At 42.0% G+C, this 21,061-nt stretch overlaps 2 protein-coding genes across 2 annotated transcripts in view; both read right to left on the reverse strand.

Moving 5' to 3' along the window:
• Positions 1-11,091, reverse strand: part of LOC113121312 (transmembrane protein 266-like) — a 40,242-nt gene extending 29,151 nt beyond the window's left edge. Inside the window, exons 1-2 of the mRNA XM_033325110.1 lie at positions 11,078-11,091; positions 1,210-1,401 (exon numbers count right to left, since the gene is read on the reverse strand). Coding sequence (XP_033181001.1) covers positions 1,210-1,401; positions 11,078-11,091 — 206 coding nt within the window. The remainder of the gene's footprint in view (positions 1-1,209; positions 1,402-11,077) is intronic.
• A 2,767-nt stretch (positions 11,092-13,858) lies between these two features.
• Positions 13,859-20,291, reverse strand: fbxo22 (F-box protein 22). The gene is made up of 7 exons (XM_026333774.1): positions 20,098-20,291; positions 19,678-19,810; positions 18,423-18,510; positions 17,382-17,480; positions 15,362-15,511; positions 15,100-15,265; positions 13,859-14,824 (listed from the first exon to the last, which is right to left on the reverse strand). The coding sequence occupies exons 1-7, from the start codon at positions 20,226-20,228 to the stop codon at positions 14,440-14,442; spliced, it is 1,152 nt and encodes a 383-aa protein (XP_026189559.1). The 5' UTR covers positions 20,229-20,291; the 3' UTR covers positions 13,859-14,439.
• Between the last annotated feature and the right edge of the window lie 770 nt (positions 20,292-21,061).

The following is a 21,061-nucleotide window of genomic DNA, read 5'->3' on the forward strand; positions in this document are numbered from 1 at the left end:
TGTGGTCAGTGTTGACAAATTTTGCAGCACAGACATTCAGAAATACACATTCTGATGTTTTCATCATGACAATATGGAGCATATGTCCATCAGAGTGTCCAACTATCCATTTTTCCACTATGCACAATACAAGTGCAGCTCAGCTACTGCGTCTGCATTAGCTGCTAAGACAAATAGAAGCTGTGCACCTGTGTCTGCTGTGTGAGCTCCGTCACTGCTGACAGGAAAATCAGCAAACTCTAAGGAGAATTTCAAATGTGGACACCTCCATGGTAAAGGTGTACGTTCTGTTTTGACACGCCAGGAAAGAATGACCAGCTGTCACTGGCTCTGAAGAACAAAGTTTTGGTCAATGCAGTTATCTCACGACTAGGATGACAAGCACTGAATACTGATTTTTGTCTCAGCTTTTTCTCTCTGAATCGTTTTTCAGATTCTGCTTATAAGCAGCTATTCTAAAACAACAATCTCTGAACCACACACACACACACACACACACACACACACACACACACACACACACACACACACACACACACACTAACGAATCTAATACCTTATCAAAGTCACATGATGCTTCAACTATAAGGATTCACACCAAGCATGCAGGAGTAGCACTAATGTCAACACACTTGACATGATGTTTTCATTTGTGTTTTCATTTTTGGTAGATTAACACCAGAGGTGCTACACAGGCACTGAATTGAGCAAATCAGTAAAGTGCTGAGTTGCAAAAAAGGTGAAAAATGTAATGTAATGTAATATAAGTGTTGAAAAAGAAAACACTGGTCATCTAAACTAGCACCACTTTGTCCCTCAGTTATTGCTGGTTGACTAGCAGACAATGCAAAGCAAGCTGGTCACACTCACAATTGATGGTATTCTTATAATATCTGTGATAAATGATGTGTCTTACAGAAGAAACGTGTTTGGTTTGGTGGACAGTAAATACGAGGAAACATAAAATTAGAAGAATCATTTGAAGCTAAAGGAGATAAGTTAAGGGATCCTGTACAGGTAAGACAAAAAGTAAATCATCAAAACCAGAACAGTTCCACGTACACACGAGCTCAGAGCGTAGGGATGAAAATTACCCACTGGCTGTCAGGTATAAGGGAATGTCTGATTTGTTTTGGTCAGAGTAATTTTTAATTGTTGCAGAAAAAGAAGAACTTTCCTGTTATGATAAAAAACACCAGTCTCACTCACCCTTCCCTGTTCTCGTCTTCGTCTGTGTTGGACAGGAGCTGAGAACCAGCCAGTGAGAGGTCCAGCGCTGCGAGGGGCAGATCCCTGTAGCCAAAACTCACCAGCTGGACCGGAGGAGCCAAACACTGGTTCTCATCCTCCACCGGCTGCGAGATGATCTCCAAGTCTGACAGACCTGCCTGCTCCACCTCCCTGGTTACAGACAGACAGAAGGAAAACAGAAAGGCAGACATTACTGTGACAGAACAGCCGCAGTTCTTACACAACATAAAGATATTTACTGATTGTCATAAAAGTAGCAGACATTGCTCAGAAAACCCAGCAGAGGGAACTGGTTTATTTAAAAAGAATATACTGTATGTGTGAGCCCAAAGCAGCGAACACACTTTAATTATTCACTAAGAACACACTCTTATTTAGAGCGATGGCCTCAGGGAGTAAACGCAGGGTCAGAGAGGGTTACACACAAACATGCACTGCTGAAGACCATGGCCTCACAGGAACATGTGAGCCTTTGCAGCAGGAAAACTCACTGCTGTGTTTTTAAACAGTGAAGGTCTCCGGCACAGACCAATAAGGTTAACCAGCTTCTGGATCTTTGACCTTATCCTACCTTTGAGGTCCACAGTAAATGTTACATACATGTGCCTGAGAACAGTCTCTGTCCCAGTAATACCTGGAATAGGAAATACTATATATATTTTTTATATTTGAATGATCTGCTGTAAAAGTGTGGATCTAATGGTTGAGTGAATGAAAGATCACAGAAAAATGAAGCTCTAGTTTCTGATGTAAACAGGTGTCATGTGCCAAACGTGTCTTAGTATTTTCCACTGTTAAGGTTTTAATGAATGGAAATGACAAGGAAGATTTTGAGAATTTCAACAAGAAAAGGTAAATTCTGTCACGAAGGACGGGTTAACCTAACCTAACCTGAGTGTTCATATCAGCAAACCCTCCATCCTACACCTTCAATCCACCTTCAGCCTTTAAACTCATATCCAAACACACTGAGCAGCATGTAACCCAGTGTGCCCACAAGCCCCAGTTGTGTAAAAGCTGGGCCATCTCAGCAGAGCGTGGAGGTGGAAACAAATGCTGAGTGCAGCTGCAGACTATGTGTGTGTGCCCTCTGGTGTGTATTTTTAGACCAGAGCAGATGCTGGTGTATCATGTCTGCTGTGACGTCATCGCCTCTCTCTTTGTCAGCTGAGTGGATCCCCACTCTCCTTCAAACGTCAAAGGAAGTCAGGGAAAAGGTGGATGGGGAGGGGAAACGAGAGGAGGAGAGAGGGAGGAGAGGGGGATGGATATCAGAGATTATAGAACACACAGAGAGAGAGAGACGGGCAAAAGAAAAAAGATGCAACGATCATAAAGAGAAGATGGGCCCCAGGTAGTAACCTGAAAACAGAACGTGCAAAGTGCAAAGGGTCAGCAGGGCAACTGGAGGTGAGACAGGGAGGTGCAAGTTAAAAGTAAGAGAGTGGCAAAAATATAATAGTCAGGAGAAAAGAGTAAAGGAGCTGAGAGAAGGAAATAAGAGGAAACCAGGTGGTAAAAAAAGAGACTGTGCCTCCATCTTCTCTTTTAAATAAAAACATACTGACACTGTTAATATACAGTAAAAATCCTAAACCCACGTTTGCAGCTGACGTTACCGTTTCAGGTTATTCTCTATACACTGACACACTCCCAAAAATAAAAACTCTGAAGTAATTGTAATAATAGATATGTGGAAAAGAAATGCCAAAGATTTTCCCTGCAGCCATTTGCTATATACAGGTGCATTATTCCTTCCTATAGTCAACTGCAGTGACAGACAGCACAGAGTGACCTGAAACATTCAGGAGAGATGCACAATCTGACAGAGAGGACAGATAACCCCCCAACACACACACACACACACACACACACACACACACACACACACACACACACACACACACACACACACAATGACCCACATCCCACAGCACACCTGGTTTATTAAAATATACAGTGATAAAGTCAACACTAAAATACTTCTGATGCAAACTGGAGTGGCCTGAGCTGGTGGAGGGCAGACTAATGTATGCGAGTGAGTATACAAACATAAAATCTGACATTTTCTATAGTGAGCAGCATAAAATGTTTGAGCCGTGGACTCGGGCACATCAAACTGTTGGGCAAAGGAGCAACTATGTGATGGTAAAGTGCAAACTGTACCGAGGACAGAAACAACTATCCACTGCTGCGAACATGACAGCAAACCTGTCCAAACATCTGAAAAGGCATCATGCTAACACAAAGCTAGAAACCAAAGACCCCTGTGCAGAGTGATGCTCAGAGCTGAACAATCATGTGTATGTCTCGCTTATTAATACTGATACTAGAAAAATGTAAGGTTCAATATTACAGTGGCAATTATGTGAAAAGAGTGTAATGAATTGCTATCTACAGCGAGTAATTAAATAAAGGAATGGATCACTAACAACGTTTAATACATTGTCTTTCTGAGTAACAACACTGGCAGGCACATGAAACACTTCCTCATTAACCTCTGTCACTGTCCTCCCACAGGTTAACTGGAGAATGTGTGAAATGAACAAGATATTATTTCTGTTTAGGAATATAACACGTTGATAGTTCGCCAAAGTGAAAAAAATAATAATAAATTTGCAAGTTCAACATGTTTTTTAAATGTTAAATAAGAGCAAGAAAGTAAACTGGCTCAAGTTGCTGAAGTGACCCAGCAGGTAAAGACCTGAAGATAAAATAAATAAATAAATAAATCAATAAATCAGCTGTAACCTGCAGCAACAACAAATTAAGCAGAGCAGCCTCACAGGGTGAAGACCAACACATTACAACATTTGTGAGCAGAAGAAAAAGGCACCAGCTAGCTGTTAGCACACCAACGCTACTGAACACAACAACCCACTGTCACAGACGTGAGAAGGTGTATTGTCAGAACCTGTTTCAGCCGAGTGACCCTGTGCCCACCGATTACAAACAGCTACGCACGTTCAGTCCCATGGAAATTCTCTGCTGCATAAAGAGCCCAGTTTCATTTATCGACTTTTTTACAAAGCAGTGCTCACATGTTCCAGCAACACACCAAATAATTAATTATTCGTTAATAAACAAAGATTTTTTTTCAGCTAAGCTGCACACTGGGCTGCACATCTACACATTTCACAGCATTGCTTTAATGCTGGACATCAGCTCAACCACAAAACCAGACGGGTGAATAAGATCGACTTGAAAGAGAGAAAGTTCAATTCATATTTAGAGAATAACTGGCAGAACACTTTGCAGAATGAAGATTCTTCACACAAATATAATGACATAAGGAGGGTATGAATGCAGCACTAAGGCTAGTCCATCATAACATAACAGTAGAGGTTTTTGTTTTCCATTAATAACATCACTTTGCTTTCAGCGTTATTGCAGTCTATTCTCAGGAGCTGCTGTCTTCATTCCAATTTGAATTATTTCCCGTGGTAAGAGGGCCTTATATAGTCCGAAAGAGGCTGTGACGCTGTTGACTCATGCAGTGCATTATGTGTCGTATGTACAATATGAGCACAGAGAGAGGATGTTAACCCAGTCTATTGGTTTTCACTGATGTTTACCTAAATAAAATGAAAAACAATGAGAAAATCCAGGGAAGAGAAACAAAGTTTCCAGTGCAACCTCTGATTTAGTTCTGCAACTAGTGCAACAACCAGCTGACCAAGGGAATGTAATGTGTGACTGTGTCCCACTACAGTGAATGAATGTCAGTAACATCGTCCTGCTGTTGTGTCTCTACGACAAACTCCTGCACACCTATTTTAGTTGAACTGACTTCCCGCTCTGAGACTGTGGATATACAGTAACCTGCCACAGTGGGTTGGCCTGATAGATGTTTTCTCCACACTTCTCCTACACACAACATCTCATCCATAGCACCTGCATCCACAGCACAGCAGCAGCTTTGGCTCTCTTCCCAAACAATCAGGGCCATACACAAAACTACTCATGACAGACACAAGCTGTCCAGAGCCTGCCGGCTCACAGCTTACAGTGATGTACCTGGTCCGCCAGCTGAGATATCAGGACAAGGGGCTGACACAGAGAATGGATTTTCACAAAGTTCAGTAAAGTTAGGAGCAGAGTTAGCTGTGCAATGGGAGATATTTGTGATATTTAGCTGTGCAATGGGAGATATTTGTGATATTTAGCTGTGCAATGGGAGATATTTGTGATATTTAGCCGTGCAATGGGAGATATTTGTGATATTTAGCTGTGCAATGAGAGATATTTGTGATATTCAGCTGTGCAATGGGAGATATTTGTGATATTTAGCCGTGCAATGGGAGATATTTGTGATATTCAGCTGTGCAATGGGAGATATTTGTGATATTCAGCTGTGCAATGGGAGATATTTGTGATATTTAGCCGTGCAATGGGAGATATTTGTGATATTTAGCCGTGCAATGGGAGATATTTGTGATATTTAGCCGTGCAATGGGAGATATTTGTGATATTTAGCTGTGCAATGGGAGATATTTGTGATATTTAGCTGTGCAATGGGAGATATTTGTGATATTTAGCCGTGCAATGGGAGATATTTGTGATATTTAGCTGTGCAATGGGAGATATTTGTGATATTTAGCCGTGCAAGGGGAGATATTTGTGATATTTAGCTGTGCAATGAGAGATATTTGTGATATTTAGCCGTGCAATGGGAGATATTTGTGATATTTAGCTGTGCAATGGGAGATATTTGTGATATTTAGCCGTGCAAGGGGAGATATTTGTGATATTCAGCTGTGCAATGGGAGATATTTGTGATATTTAGCCGTGCAATGGGAGATATTTGTGATATTTGAGTGTATGTCTGTTTTGCTGCTCTGTTCCTGTGTACATCCATTTATTGTGCATCATAGCTTCTCATATAGACAAATAAAAGAAATGATGATGGATGAGTGAATTTCAGCTGCTTGCACAGAGAAGGTGCTGTTCAGCTGTGTAATCATAACTGATATAATTTATTACTAATGACTCAACTGCATTAAAGTCCAAACAATGGCACAACTGCTGCTCTCTCTACAAATAAAAATACATTTTTGTTTCTGTCTTAAATACAAAGCCTGACCTTTCTGAGGACCCCTGCTCTAACAGAAAGTGGCAAATTGCAAAACTCTTGAAAACATTATTTCATGGAAAGACAAACAAGTCTGTGTCTGCAGAAGAGCACCCACAGGAAAGAAGTGATATTCTGGGGAGGAGGACTCCCTCAGGGTGGCAGATAAAATTAAATAGTGGGCTGTAGAGTTGTGGGCCAGGTAGGAAAGGTCATTATGTGACAAACAATGCTCAAGGGATTTCAGTGTTCAAAGCAGAAGGTCAGGGAAGTAACTGGGGCCAATGGCGCTGGAGAATATTCTCCCTCAGACTGGAAGGGTCTTGCCTGTGACCCTCATGACCTCCAGGACAAATTTACAAGAAGGATTATTCTGGCCTTGTTTGCTAATTAGCAAAGGTTAATAATAGCAATAATAATAGCAATAATAATAATAATAATAATAATAATAATAATATTACACCTACAATTAGCATTGTGTTTGCGAGCATGTTAGCATGCTTATGTGAGTATTGCTGTATAGACATACATCTAAAAAGAGCTGCTGGCATGGCTGTAGACTTATTTATATATAAATATGTGTTTGTTCCCCTCCCACAGCTGAGCAACAAAAAATATGTAGGTTTTTATTCTCAATGGAATGTAGAGAAGGTTAGTTATTTAGGTGGCTAGGTGATCATCTTTAAAAATGCCCTAGAAATTATAATTTTTTAAATCTATGGAGGTTTAAGAACAGAGGAGGCCAAAAAATGACTGATTTGTTTTTCTTCTGCACTAAGGAAAAAGATCTACTATACTATACTATACCACCAATATACTAAATATTAGTCATAATAACAATGTTACAGTGTTTGGACATGTCAGGTATAGGATGTGGTGTGTAAATCACATAGTAAAGTCTATTAGAATTGAAAATGGGGTTTTGAATTGGACATTTGTGGAAATATGAAAACAAAGTCAGACGTGGTTTCATGTGTAGATGTGTAAACACACACATCTATCAAGCAAATGAAACATAAAAACTATGAGCCTTTCTATCCAAACATCACATCAACCCAGTTGCTGCACTGCCTTTCATCTCGCCTTGAAAAGTCAGACACCTGGTGTAAAAACACACTTTCTGGGATTAGCAGAGAATATTTATTTCCAACCAGATGCATTTTATCCTGATCCACACTCCACTCCGTCCAAGGCCTCAGTGGACTACAAGATCACCACACACGTTAGATTAGGCTGCCTGAGCATCAGGCCTGAGGAGATAACACACACCCAAACTTGGCCTGGATGTTGAGCACAAAGCAGATGTTCCGTGCTCCCACCAGCTGCTGTGGAGAACTTTGGAGAAGCTGGACATCATGGTGTGTTAGTGTAACAGACTCAGTGCGTATGAGAAACCTGCTGGAGGACCAGCTGACTGCAAACTAATACCACAACTTCTAATCAAGATTCAGACCCGAGACCTGACTCAGACTGTAGACTGAATGAATAATAAATGTGGCCTTTTGACATTGTACAAGTCACAGTCCTGTGTTTGCTGTGTTTCTTTTTCTTGTTGTTTAGGAAATATAAAGACTTTACTCTGCTGCTGACTCACATACAAAGTAATGTGGATTTCACACCAAAAGATGAAGATGAGGCAAAAGAAAGACTGTCAGCTTTTACCTTGGGGACTCCATCAGCATCCAGACTGAAGCACGCTGAAACGACGACACCAGCAGAAAGGAAGATTTCATCTCACCTTTCTTACTCTGTGCATTTTGGTCCACACTCAGTTCACCTACCAGCCTTTTGAAGGCAGAAACTTTGGAAACAAAGCTTGGCGTTTAACATAATGTTCATGTTGTAACACCTGTCACTTCCACTGAATTTACAAATTGCTTCAGGTAATTTCCTAAAGCACCCAATTCAACTTCCACAGAAACTTTCCTAATTTAATGCCAGTGGATATTAATGAAGTCTGCCAGGCACATTAGCTCATTAATAGCATAACAGATTAAACTATGATGAATTGGTGGACTGCACAATGGACTGTTCTGGCCCTGGTGTGACCAGACTCTTATCTGACCTTTACAGATACACGCTGTAGAAGACACAGCAGACACAGAGACCCTCGTGGGGCAGGAGTGAGACAGCAGACGTACAGAAGCTTTCTTCATAATGGACAGGTCCATGCACCTTTCTACACTGTTTCAGCTTCCAGGAAGAGATTATTTTAAGGTCTACAGACACTTAAGGGAACATGAGTCTTCAAAGACTTAATGACTGGAAAGACAGATTTCTGTAAAGTTGTAAAAACAACTCTGCTTCTTTCTTTTGCAACAATTAGGCAAGACATATGTACTGAATGTCTGCATTTGAGGTGCTGTCTGCTGTGTTTTAAGCATCGTGCAGGATTAATAGAAACAGTTGTTAACTGTGTGACGTAGTCCAGATTACAGATTCATTTATTTATTCACTTCCTTTCCATCTGGGAAACAATTGCTTGGGATCGATGTTTTAAAATCCACTGTTCCCTTCTCAAAAACAGGACGGCTCTAATGCACGTCACGGAGGTCAGGTATTATCCAGAGCTAACAAACTGTTTACATTTTCCCAGTGCACTTATGAAAAGTGACAATTAGGCAGAATATGGAGCCACCCGTAGACCGCGGCTCTCCCAACAGGCACAACGACACCATGTGTTTGTTAACCATGAATCCTCTGAACATCCAACATCTCCACCCTCCCACTGCCGCTGAATAAACAGGCTAATCAGTGACAGGTGGAGAAAGCTGAATATTCCCATTCTGCCAATCCTTAAGGGAAAATTCACAATAATATTTAATTTACAACATGTATGATATTTCCAAGAGGATGAACACGTGCGGTTGGATTTACAAACATGAAAACGTTGTTCCCTAAAGCCTGAGTCACGTCACAAACCTCAGGTATTGTTAGGAGACAAGAAAAAACTGAAATGGTCAGATAGAAATAAGCAGTAGTGGAAAGTCACTGAGCATATTTACTCCGGTACTGCAGCATTTTAGTTGAGTCTATTTTAAACTACTGTCTGCTCCTACTGCCCTGCATAGTGTAGTTTTTCTCTATAGTTTCAGGTTGATCTTCAGATTTACATTTTAGCAAAAAAATATATTTGAAGTTCAAAATAAATGCAACACTGACTCCTTTTTGGATTGTGATTCCTTACAGGAGAAAACTATCTCCCTGGGGCCCTGGTTGAGGCCCAGAGATGCTGAGCCCTTCACACAAAGGTTCAGGTTGTCCAGAGAGCTCAGATCAGTGTGTGCACCAGGCCTTTGTTTATTCTTCTCTCCAACCCCATTCAATCATCTCCCCTGTAGGCTGAAGACCACTGGACAGAACCTCCAACCTGCGGAGGTAATACCAGCACCCACAGTAAAATGCTGCTTAAACACTGATGAGTCAGTGTGTGTGATCTTATTTAAAGGAAAAAAATCTGTTACAGAACAAGTGCTTTTACTTTGACAGTGTAAGTGTATTTCCCTAATAGTCCCTCAGTAATTTAAATGAGGTACTTTAACCTGTAACTATTTCTACGTTGTTTTGTCGACACTTTTCCTGAAGTAAAAAAATCTGTGTATTTATTTCACAACTGAAAGTAAGAGACACATATTCATACTCTGTATTTTTACATTTGTGTAACTAAAACATTAATTGCTACAAAGCTAAGGAATCTGTCTGACTCCTGATAATAAAATAAAGCTGGTTAATTTGCACAAAACAAAAAGATCTGTTTCCCTAACACAGTATTAATAATGTAGATAAACCCAGAGCTACTTCCCCATCAAAACCAAGGAGTGCCGAGATATATTTGCACAAGATGAATGTTTAAAAAGGAGGATTAAAACCAATGTTTTCTCATAAAATAATCAGTCCATGCTGCATATTAGAGGCAGGATCATGCACCTTTAAGACTGAAAGATTTTTTGGGATGAACTGCATAAATCAGTCACTGGTTTAAGTAAGTGTCTCACCTTAAACGTAGTACGGCATTGCTGCTCGGGATGGGACCAAGAGAACAGAACTGGTTCTTATAAAAGCACAAATGGAGCCATGATTTGGGGCTATTCATCTAGGTCAAGAGAATAAATGCAGCTAGTTAAGATGAGACAAATTAGACAGTCGTGCTACGGCAGCAGAATCATGAGTTGACAGAGAATAATGATTGTTTTTTCCTCTTTCCACTCTCAAACACACCCAGACTACAGCACATTTCCTCAGTAATGCATCAGCTGGTCTCAATGCACACGGAGGCTGCAGATTAAAAATGGAAAGCTGGGAAAGGTGTTAAGCTGTAATGGTCATGGATGATAAGAGTGTGTGTGTGTGTGTGTGTGTGTGTGTGTGTCACACCACAGAACGGATCAACATAGTGACCTGTGTTTATGGCTGCAGAATGGACGCTCTGTAGTCAGGAATGTGCAGGTGTGTGTGTGAGGGTGTGTGTGTGTGTGTGTGTGTGTGTGTGTGTCAGACACCTCAGCTGCAATGTCTGAGTGAATAGACGTCATTATTGTTGAAATGCAGACGCAGAAGCCTGGGAAATGGTGAAAGAGAGGGGATGGGAAAACGAGAAAAGTTCAGGAAGGGCACGCGGATGAAAATAAGAATAATCCATAACAACGTGGTTTACATCCTACACACACAGCTGACAGCACATTTTCCTTGTATTTGAACTCATGGAAGAGGCAGTGAGGAGGGATCAGTGGTGCGTATCATGTGGACTGTACTTACTCAGCATTAGCCATGACGCCGGGCGAGGGTGCGGAGAGACGCGGCGCTTATCACGAGGTTTCCACTTGTTCTGCAGTTCACCTTTTCACCTGGTAGAAGCTGCTTTCATGTTGAACCTGTGAGGAACATGCTCATCAACATCAGTGAAGATAGCACAGAAGCTACACGTGCACACCAAATTATTAGGTACACCCAGCTGAAACTATTGCAGTCCAATGCATCAGCCTGGCATGGAATCCAACCTTTTTTCTTAGAGTGTTTTAAAAAGGTCAGAATAGAGAAAGTTTCAGTCACTTTGTCTTTAGCATTTCAATATAAGACAAAGCTGTGTCCTGACTTTAGAAATACAGACATTTGGTCAGCAGAACCTCACAACAGAAACACTATTTGAAAGAGGATTTGCTTCTTTTATGCAGTGATGGGAAAATGGGTTAGAAGTGCCGACTGAAATCTTTTAATAATAAAAGTGACGGCAATAAATACCAAACCTGAAGACACTTTACCTTCACAACTCCACATTATAAATGTTTTGGTAATTTGAACCGAAAACGTCCCACAGACCTAACAAGTCACTGGACTGAAGATCATGATAAAGTACAGGCTGCTCCACGTAGGAACCAAAAACTGCAGTAACTCCAAACTTTTCTTAAATGTGAACTTTTAGCCAGAGCCCTGCAGCTCCCAGATCAAATCTCCAGCTCAGACCTGGGCACATGTGAGACCTTCCATCAGAGAAATAACTGTGCACAGACACTCCCGCTAGTATCAGATCGCAGAGCGGAGAAACTACTGGGAAGCTCCCGCTGTACATACATGAATTATTTATTTGGACCTACCTGTGTGAGACTTACATCGCTGGCTGCTAACAGTGCCTCCCGCTGCCCCCTTGCTGATAGTAATGTCTCCCTCGGTGGTGATCAGAGTAAGTGATGCAGCAGCAGCAGGCTTGCAGTGTGTGTAGGCTGCAGCTATCCTTAGCACTTTCGCATTGGACGAGCACCACCGCTGCCGCCGCTCGGCTCTCAGCGCAAAACCAAACAGGGGCTGGAGCTCAAATGCAAGAAGCATCATCACTCTGCAAGATCATATTAGCGAGTAGATCTCATCAGAGCGATCAAATAACGACCCTAAGCGCGATCTCCTCCTGGCAGGGATCGTCGAGGGCTGCGTGTGCCGCTCCAGATCCGGATCCAGGTTCCGCTCCTCGGTTGAGGGTTTCCCCGGCGAGCGCAGCGGGGAACCCTGCGAAAGGAGCTGTCCAGGTGCTGAAGCGCGCCCCGGCGAAGCCCGTGCTCTCTACCGACCGCCTCCCACAGCAGCAGCCGGGCAACACTGAGCCAGTTCCATCATAACGCCATCAACAAAATTGACGTTTTGTGCAAGAGACTGACAGTAGCCAATGAATCGTGTGACATTTGCATCGCTACGGTCACGACAGAGCGGTCTAAAAATGTTGGCCGTGAGTGTGTGTGAGTGTGAGAGTGTGTGTGTGTGTGAAAGAAAGCCTAGGAGATTTCCCCACTTCCCGATTGAGGCCAATTTGAAAGTGGATTATCGCCACAGATTTTATTAGCTTTACGCCTGCTAGGTCGTCCCTCTCCGTGTCATGAGCGCTTTTATGGTTTCCCAAAATAAAGATACTATGGGAATATAAATTACCTTTACAGCAATTGGCTTAAGCGCTTGTCATTCATCGGGATTAGCCAGTAGATGGTTAAAGCGCACATCAATCAATCTGCAGCGTTTGTTCCTTTATTTAAACACGCCTGGACGTGAGCTGCTGGAGATGTTATAGGCTCAGGCTCACATTTCAGGGTGTGCGCAAATAAAATAAAACAGCGGTGATCTGAATTCACTGTAGTAGAGGCCTGTGGACTCAGGGACTTGGTCTGCAGATGCTGTTGTGGCTTCAGCAGTGGACAAAAAAAAAAAAAAAAAAAAAACCCAAAGCTGAAGGCATCTAAACATTTACTGAGGAAAATAAGCAGATATGATTTGAAACAGGTAGAAAAGTGCATCAACTCCTAAACAGCTTTGTTTATTGAGCCAACAACATGAATTTAAAACACATTTTCGTTTTCTCTTCCAAACCTCTGAGGGAAGATGTTTACGCCATTTACACCAAGAGGGAAGACACAACATATGGGCCTGAAACAATAAGAAAAGCTGAACTTGACATTGGCTAATTTTTAAACATTACACAGTAACTACATGACCAACAAACATACATCTATATACCTGAAACTGCAATTTCACGTCATCAGGATTCCCTTAGTGAGAAAAAGCAAGACAACAATCACTGCCAGGCAGTCTAGAGACAAATCTAGACAGCGTGCACCATTCAATGCATCTATTATAGAAAGGCATCTGAATATTTCTGACTTCTTCTAAATGCACAACTAAGAAGTTTCATACTGTCGAGATTTCAAAAAGCTCTACCATTGAAAACATTAGTGAAGAACACCAAATACTTTTTTTTTTAAATATGCAAAAATGGCAAGAGAGAATTATCTTCTGAACTTAGAGAGCACTTGACTTTCTAACCAGCAACAAACACCTCGTGAAGTCAGACACTAAAACTGAGGCAGTCGGTGCAACGGGGCGGCCATTCTGACCAGCTCCCTCTGTTTGTGGATGAGTTTTCCAGAAGCTGAGGAGATGAACTGACCATGAGGGGCTCAACCAATAACAGCTGAACGTAGGTAGGAAGAGATATGAGCTGACACGGCTATAAAGAGGCACTGCAAGGGTCGGAATGAATTTCCTGTGCCCACCTGAAACCTTGTGTGAGAGTATTTATTTAAAAGAGAGGCAGCTGTCATGGTTTCATTCTCATCTTGGTAAGACAGAGGTGTAAAAATCCAGGAGGAAAGACATTCAAATCAAGATTACCTTGACTTTGTCGAGGGGACAACACGTTTCTTAACATACGTAAAAAGAAAGTGCCTTTGATGCATCAACTATAACAATAGCTTGGGAAACATACACGTGTATAATTTACCCACCTGCAAAGCAAACCATGAGGTTCATGAAAGAAGGTAAAATATGCCTTGAATCAATGTGGAATTTGGGAAAAATATACATTATTACAAAAAGCACTATAATACATTTTAATATTAAAGATGATTGGTCTTTTATGGGTCCTACTTTGGGATACTCACTAGTTTTAATATGAAGCTGTGTTCACACACGGTCCCCAAAGGACACCATTGCCAAAAGATGTGACGGCTAAACAGGATAATTATCCCGTTTTAGGAAAGTAAAGTGAGTAACACTTTGTACAGAGTGTGTCTGTTCCCACGTGCTGTAGACACAGCAGTGTGATGGTCACCTTTCTTCTGCGAGTCTGCTGATCCTGCGGCTCAGCCTAGATGGACCAGAGTCATGACCGTGGTGTACGTGTGCTGCAGAATGTCTCTGTAGTACAGCGTGTAGTCTTCTTTAACAATTCGGTCACAGCCGATCTCACCGTTGCCGAACAGGCCGAAGAGCGGGGTGTTGGGAAACACCTTGTGGAAGGCGTCGGCCTCTACATTGGCCTGGTTGTAGTAACCCTGGCCTCTGCCTACACAGGCAAACATGAAACCCACGGTGTTCCTCTCAGGAATTTTGGCTGCCTTCAAACGCCGGATTGTGGCTTCAACCTCCTTTGGGTCGCTGAGTTCTTGGTCCAAGATCACAGATGCCCCCTGCACCTTAGGGCCGCTGAGGGCGAGGCCCACCACACCGTATGCACCCGCACTACAGCTACAGAGTGGGAGATGATGTGAGAGGGAAGTGTGAGCGTTGAGACAAGCTGTGAAAATGTGCTGATAATTTAGCACTAAGACTGCCAGTGTTTATCAACTTCATTCAGAACATATTGGCAGGGAGACGAAGGACATAAGTGACAAAGAATTCAGATATTACATTATAATACAAATATAGACATTGTATTAATGCTTTAATAGTTTATAATAGTAGTTTTTCATCCCATGTTTATACAGAAACAGTCCTGATATTACTGATGAAAACCAACTCACCAGTCTCTGGGAGGAGAGAAGACATTTTCCACCAGTGCTCCAGCGATTACGGCGTTGCTCTCAGCCAGTGGCTTTAGTATCTGTCTGAGGAAGCGTGAGGCTCCAGAATTAAATGCCTCATACCCAAAAATTAGCACCACACGCAGTTCTGGGTTGTCAACTAGTCCTGAGGTGAAAGCACAACAAATTCTGGATTGATACAAAAGCAGAGGAAGACTTTACACGCTGTGTGTTTCTCTGTTCAGACGACCTATACGTTTACCTGCTTCTTTCAAGGCTGTAGGGGAGATGGACTTGCAGAAGTGAAAGGGCTTGATGTGGACACCTTCCATGCTGGGGAACATGACAGCAAAACCAGCTTCCCCCTCTTGGTACTCCTGAGGAGGGCTGGAGCTGGACCCACTGGGAGTCACTGACACAGACAACAAGGCACCACTGACTATTTTATACAGACACTTACACACCATGTGTTAAGAAGAACAAACTGCAGACTCTCGGACCATTTTGAAATAAATAAAACGCATCAATGGTCTAAACAAACATGTTGAGGTTGTATTGACTCTGTTTTCATTAACTGTTAAACCACTACTGCTGAGTGACACCCGTCAAACACCCCAGACCAGATTTCTTTAAAGCCGTAACACCTGATACCAAGACAAGTGAAAAGGTTAAGTTAGCTGTTATGACCAAAAACCACTTTTGACTTTGTATTTCAAGCGAGAAGCTGGAATCATTTTCTCTTGATTTTGTTCATCGATTTCTAAGTGTCAGCATCTAGTGGCCATTAGAGGGACTGCAACTCAAGGATCTAAAATCACCAACCGCTGGTGGTTGCAAGTGAGTTTGGGATTTATAAAAAAAAAAATTAATACAGCACGTGTTAGGACAGAGATTTTAACAAAAACACAAACTACAGCTTCAGAAGAGATCCGAAACAACAGGAAAACCAAGCCACATTAAAATTTTACATCCAATGACACAATGAGATAAATAAGCCACAATGGAAACGGGCAAAAGTCAGGCTGTGCCATCAGAAATATATGAATGGCAGCTTCATGAATCACTCCTAAACTGTTAGGGTTTAAAATGCTGCTGAAGTAAATCCCCTGTGTGCAGTAACAGTTACGATGTGCAATGTGCAAACACTGCACATTTGTACCTCATTTATCCCCATCCTCCACAGTGGTGCAGTTTATGGAATTCTTTAAGGATTATGCAGAACGAGTAAGTCTATGAGCACTATAAATCATTATTTTAATGCTGTGCAACTCCAACACCAACATGTATAAATGACTACATGTACTGTGGGCTATTTGGCAAATCTATAGGTTCAACGTTATCCGTTCAAGGATTTCATTTGAGTTAGATGTGTAGAGTGACCCCGTGTTGACCCTCAGCTTCAATATCACAAAATGAGCGTTATCACAAACAGCCATGGCTGCCATTACACCTGATATATGATAGGGCCTGATAAGTCATCATCTGGAGGAAAGAGAACACGGCTGATGGAAAGTCACTTCTCCGGAGGGTTGTGATTATATAGAGAAATGGGGAGCAGAGCACCGGGCGGACTAGGCAATCTATCAGAGGGAGAGGAAGGGAGGTGCCAGCCGCTACTAGTGCGTTCCAACCAGGCAGAAGAGGAGGAGATTAATGCATATTCCCCACTGCTGAAATGTGAGTTATGCCCTCACATATACCCAAAACATCTGGTTAGCCTTCATTGGGTCTACAGCATCTCATTAGATAAACGCACTAAGGGCCCACATTCTTGTACCATCATTGCTTTAATACTAATAACTTTGAATAGCTGTGTATCAATTCAGTGGCTGCATCCTTCAAGGCACAGCCCTCGTAGCCCACCTGGACTGCATGGGTCGAACTTTAAACCGAACCAAAATGGCACAGCCTAGTCTATGGAGGACTTCTTGTTTGTGTCACCAAGTGTTCCCACCCCTACTGGTGAGTTACGAAGCACCGTTCCTGTCACGTAGCAACCTTCACAAATGCAGTTAGGCCAGAGTTGCACAACGGTACTGGGAAAATTTATTCATATGATTGCTAATGATTAAAAATCAGACAGCCTTGTCGCGACACAGTGACGCAGTCAGCCTTCACATGCAACCTTCGAAGGATGGGGCTGATATACAATTATAATCATTTCCTGTATATGGCTACCAATTGTTTTTATTTGAGCTGGGGTGGGGATTTGAATCTCTTCGATTTGAATAATTAAATAATTATTAAATTGTGAGGGGGGAAAAAAGGAAAGAAAAACTTACAGACTATGCCTGGTGTGGAAATTCCCATGATGTCACAGCCTCTGGGGAGGAGCAGCTTCAGTTCTTCAACTGTGTCAGGACTGTGGCGACTCTTTTTTGCTTTTGGATAGTTAATAAAATGCGTTAATGAGAGGACTCACTGTTATGTGCTTATCATGTTGATCCTAAATTAATTACACAATGATGGGAATAAAGACTCAACACAATCTGCCTGTTTTTATTTAAACACTGAAAAGCAGCTTGTGCTATAAAAGTGCAGGTGGTCAATAACAATATTTGGAGAAACTGCAGCAAAACAAAACTTTGTTCACAAGTTAAAACTGACGAACAGGGAACAGACGCGTTAGGCCAACAGCTGCTGCTAACACCATCGTGTCATGAACAATATGTAGCAGTGCTCACTGATTAAATATTCAGTAATTAATACGGATTACAGTGTGTAAATGCGATCTTAATATTTTTGTCTATTTTTCTTATGCATTTAATCGTCCATTCAATCTATCCTAATTCCATCTATGAGATTTCTGGCCTCGGTAAAATGTGTGTAAATCATACCTACTACAGTTTCCCAGTGTCTTGCTAACTGTTTTCAAGTACTGTATTTACCAGAATATAAGTAAATATATATATATATATTTTTTACTCCTCTGGCTTGTAGTGCGACTTATATAGTGAAGTGATTTATACGTGTATATTTACAGTCATTTTGTCGAGCAGTCACCAGCGTTAGATGACACTGATTTGAAAATATTATTGTACTGCCGAAAAAGTAAAAATGCTTATGTGCTAAACTTTAACTCCTGGTGTAACACAAGTGAAAATGCCTCAGACTGTAAGTGGTATAATTATGAATGTGACTTATACACCGAAGAGGCTTATGTGTGCTTTTTGCTAAAAGAGAATAATATTCCGGTGCCACTTATAGTCTCGAAAATACAAACAATAATTGTGATACAAATGCACTTAAATCAGACATATTATTATAATGAACTCAACAGAAAAGCAGTAGAAAATCACTGTTTTACTATATTTAATACCAACCTTTGCTCTGTTCGTAGCAATAAGCTTGTCCACTGAAGGCCTCACAGTCTACCATTGCCAGAACGGTTTTAGGCAGGAGGAATACTTTCTGTAAATAACAAAAAGTGACACGTGCATTTCAACCGTTGGTTTCAGAAAAACACTAAACACATTTTTTAGGTTATTGGCCAGTGAGCACATGAGAAAACAATTCAATCATGTTAACAAACTCTCCCAGTAAGAACAACCCTCCTCCCTATTTTGGTCTTTTGACTGTTTTGTGGCTTTTTGATTGACTTCCCAATAAAAGCTTAACAGTTCCTTTATATTTCTCTGTTCTAGTGTTGCACAGTGTATCAGTACTGGAAAGGTATCATGATTCCCGGCCGATACACAGTAAAACACCTTGTTTAATAAGTATCAGTACTTCAACGACAGTTTCAGTAAGAGGTTATGTTGCACTCTGCTTCACTCCAGGCACCTGGGGCGTGTTTTTTCCTCTCTCTCCTGTTCCCTGTGTGAGCTGAAAGCTGCTTTCATAGTTAAACAAGTCATAACTTTCCCACAGTCTACGGTTTATTGACAAAGCAGACACACAAAGTGAAATGCACATATTAGGGTATTTCACTCATGGAGCCGACAGTCAGGACAAGCCCATTGACACTGCAAAGCTCGCTGGCGAAAGACGTTTCAAACCTACACAAACCAATAGGAGCCAACGTGTCCAACTTTTCAAAGCACCTTGCCGACAGACGTGCTGACTGGTGTAACTAATTTAAAGAGCGACTGGGTAGCGATTAGTGAATGTGGTAGAAAACATTTCCCAAGTCAAAGTGACAGGTGAGCTTTTCTCACCATAGCAGCGTGATAAGGAAAGTAAGGGCAACTGTCTACTTTAACTTTTGTCACTGTGACCAACATGATTCAGAACTGTTTTATGGCCTCTTTTCACGTTCTCCACGGCACAGACACTGTCAAAATACTTTTTCTTTGTTTTGTGTTTATTCATGTTCTGTCATCTATAAGTCCATTACTTTTCCCTTGATGGTTCAGTTTATTCCGTGGTATCGAGATACTTAGGCAGGTGTTGGCATCGAAGTCATAGTTTTGTACTGTGACAACAGTACAAAGTACAGTTTGGCTTAGGGGGACCCTTGACCCCTGGTCTGTGCCCAGTAAGGACGGTTCATTAACCCATCCATGCGCTTTGCAAGATGCATCTCTAACCTGAAGCCCCAACAACCATCTTATGTATTAACTCAGTGTAGGGACTTACCTCCACCTCCTCCGCCAGCACGCTGCAGAGGGCATGGACCTCAGTGCTGGACGCCCCACTGGCCGAGACCCAGGTCAGCTGCTGCTGAGTCCTCAGCACCCTGCGGGCACAGTTCCTCCACAGCCGGCACACACTGAGGAGAACCACGAGCACACACAGAACAGAAATGAGGAGAACCACGAGCACACATTGGGGAGAACCACGAGCACACACTGCTTCACCTGAGACCTAGCCCGACACTACATGTTTCTACCAAAAACCAGCACCTGAAAGCGGTCACACATTAACTGCGGTGACAAACAATGTTTAGTTGCTGCTTTGGCCTTTAAGCTGCTTCACGTCTCTGACAAACACTTTCACTTCCCCCGATAGCCACTAGCGAGCTAAGCTAATGTTAGCATACCCATATTCTCATATTACCTAGCGACGCGGAGAAGCGACTTGGTCGGTACGAACGTCAGAATTCGTTCAACCACTTCGGCAACATTGCTGAGCACGTATGTGGCTTTGCTGTCTTGTAGAGAAAAGCCAAACTCTTCGTTTTCGCCCATATTTCCCTCTCAAGAGTGGGAGCTTTGCAGTGCGGCTGCTCTGTTATGAACTTCCCCCTCTGCTCTTCCGCCGCTGCCGAGGCGCCACAGCGCCCCCTGCGGCGAGGAGGTGGAAGGAGCCCTCAGCTCCTATACTGCAAGAAAATACATGTATGTTTTTGGTTTTTGATTATTTTTTAAGGAGGTGGAAGGAGCCCTCAGCTCCTGTAGGCTACTGCAGGAAAATACGTATATGTTTTTTTGTTTTGTTATTATTTAAGGAGGTGGAAGGAGCCCTCAGCTCCTATACTGCAGGAAAATACATATATGTTTTTGTTTTTTGATGATTTTTTTTTAAGGAGGTGGAAGGAGCCCTCAGCTCCTATACTGCAGGAAAATACATATATGTTTTTGTTTTTTGATTATTTTTTAAGGAGGTGGAAGGAGCCCTCAGCTCCTGTAGGCTACTGCAGGAAAATACGTATATGTTTTTTTGTTTTGTTATTATTTAAGGAGGTGGAAGGAGCCCTCAGCTCCTATACTGCAGGAAAATACATATATGTTTTTGTTTTTTGATTATTTTTTAAGGAGGTGGAAGGAGCCCTCAGCTCCTGTGCTGCAGGAAAATACGTATATGTTTTTTTGTTTTGTTATTATTTAAGGAGGTGGAAGGAGCCCTCAGCTCCTATACTGCAGGAAAATACATATATGTATGTATTTGCAAGTAACTGGCCCTGCATTTTTTTTTTGGCCCAGATGGCCGAGCTCAATCAGTCAGAAACCACCTAGGAGTCTAATAAATGACAGATTGCACAGATGTACCAATTTAAGTGGACCAATGTACGCATTGACTT

The sequence above is a fragment of the Mastacembelus armatus genome, unplaced genomic scaffold (genome assembly GCF_900324485.2).
Source record: "Mastacembelus armatus unplaced genomic scaffold, fMasArm1.2, whole genome shotgun sequence".
Taxonomy (NCBI): domain Eukaryota; kingdom Metazoa; phylum Chordata; class Actinopteri; order Synbranchiformes; family Mastacembelidae; genus Mastacembelus; species Mastacembelus armatus.

Bases quoted from the DNA above. Each gene is read 5' to 3' on its own strand.
- fbxo22 (XM_026333774.1), bottom strand. From the start codon at position 20,228: ATGGGCGAAAACGAAGAGTTTGGCTTTTCTCTACAAGACAGCAAAGCC. The intron at 17,481-18,422 runs GTTGGTATTAAA...ACTATCCAAAAG, and splicing joins TTGCTACGAACAGAGCAAAG to CAAAAAAGAGTCGCCACAGT. The intron at 15,266-15,361 runs GTAAACGTATAG...CTTTCACCTCAG, and splicing joins TACAGCCTTGAAAGAAGCAG to GACTAGTTGACAACCCAGAA.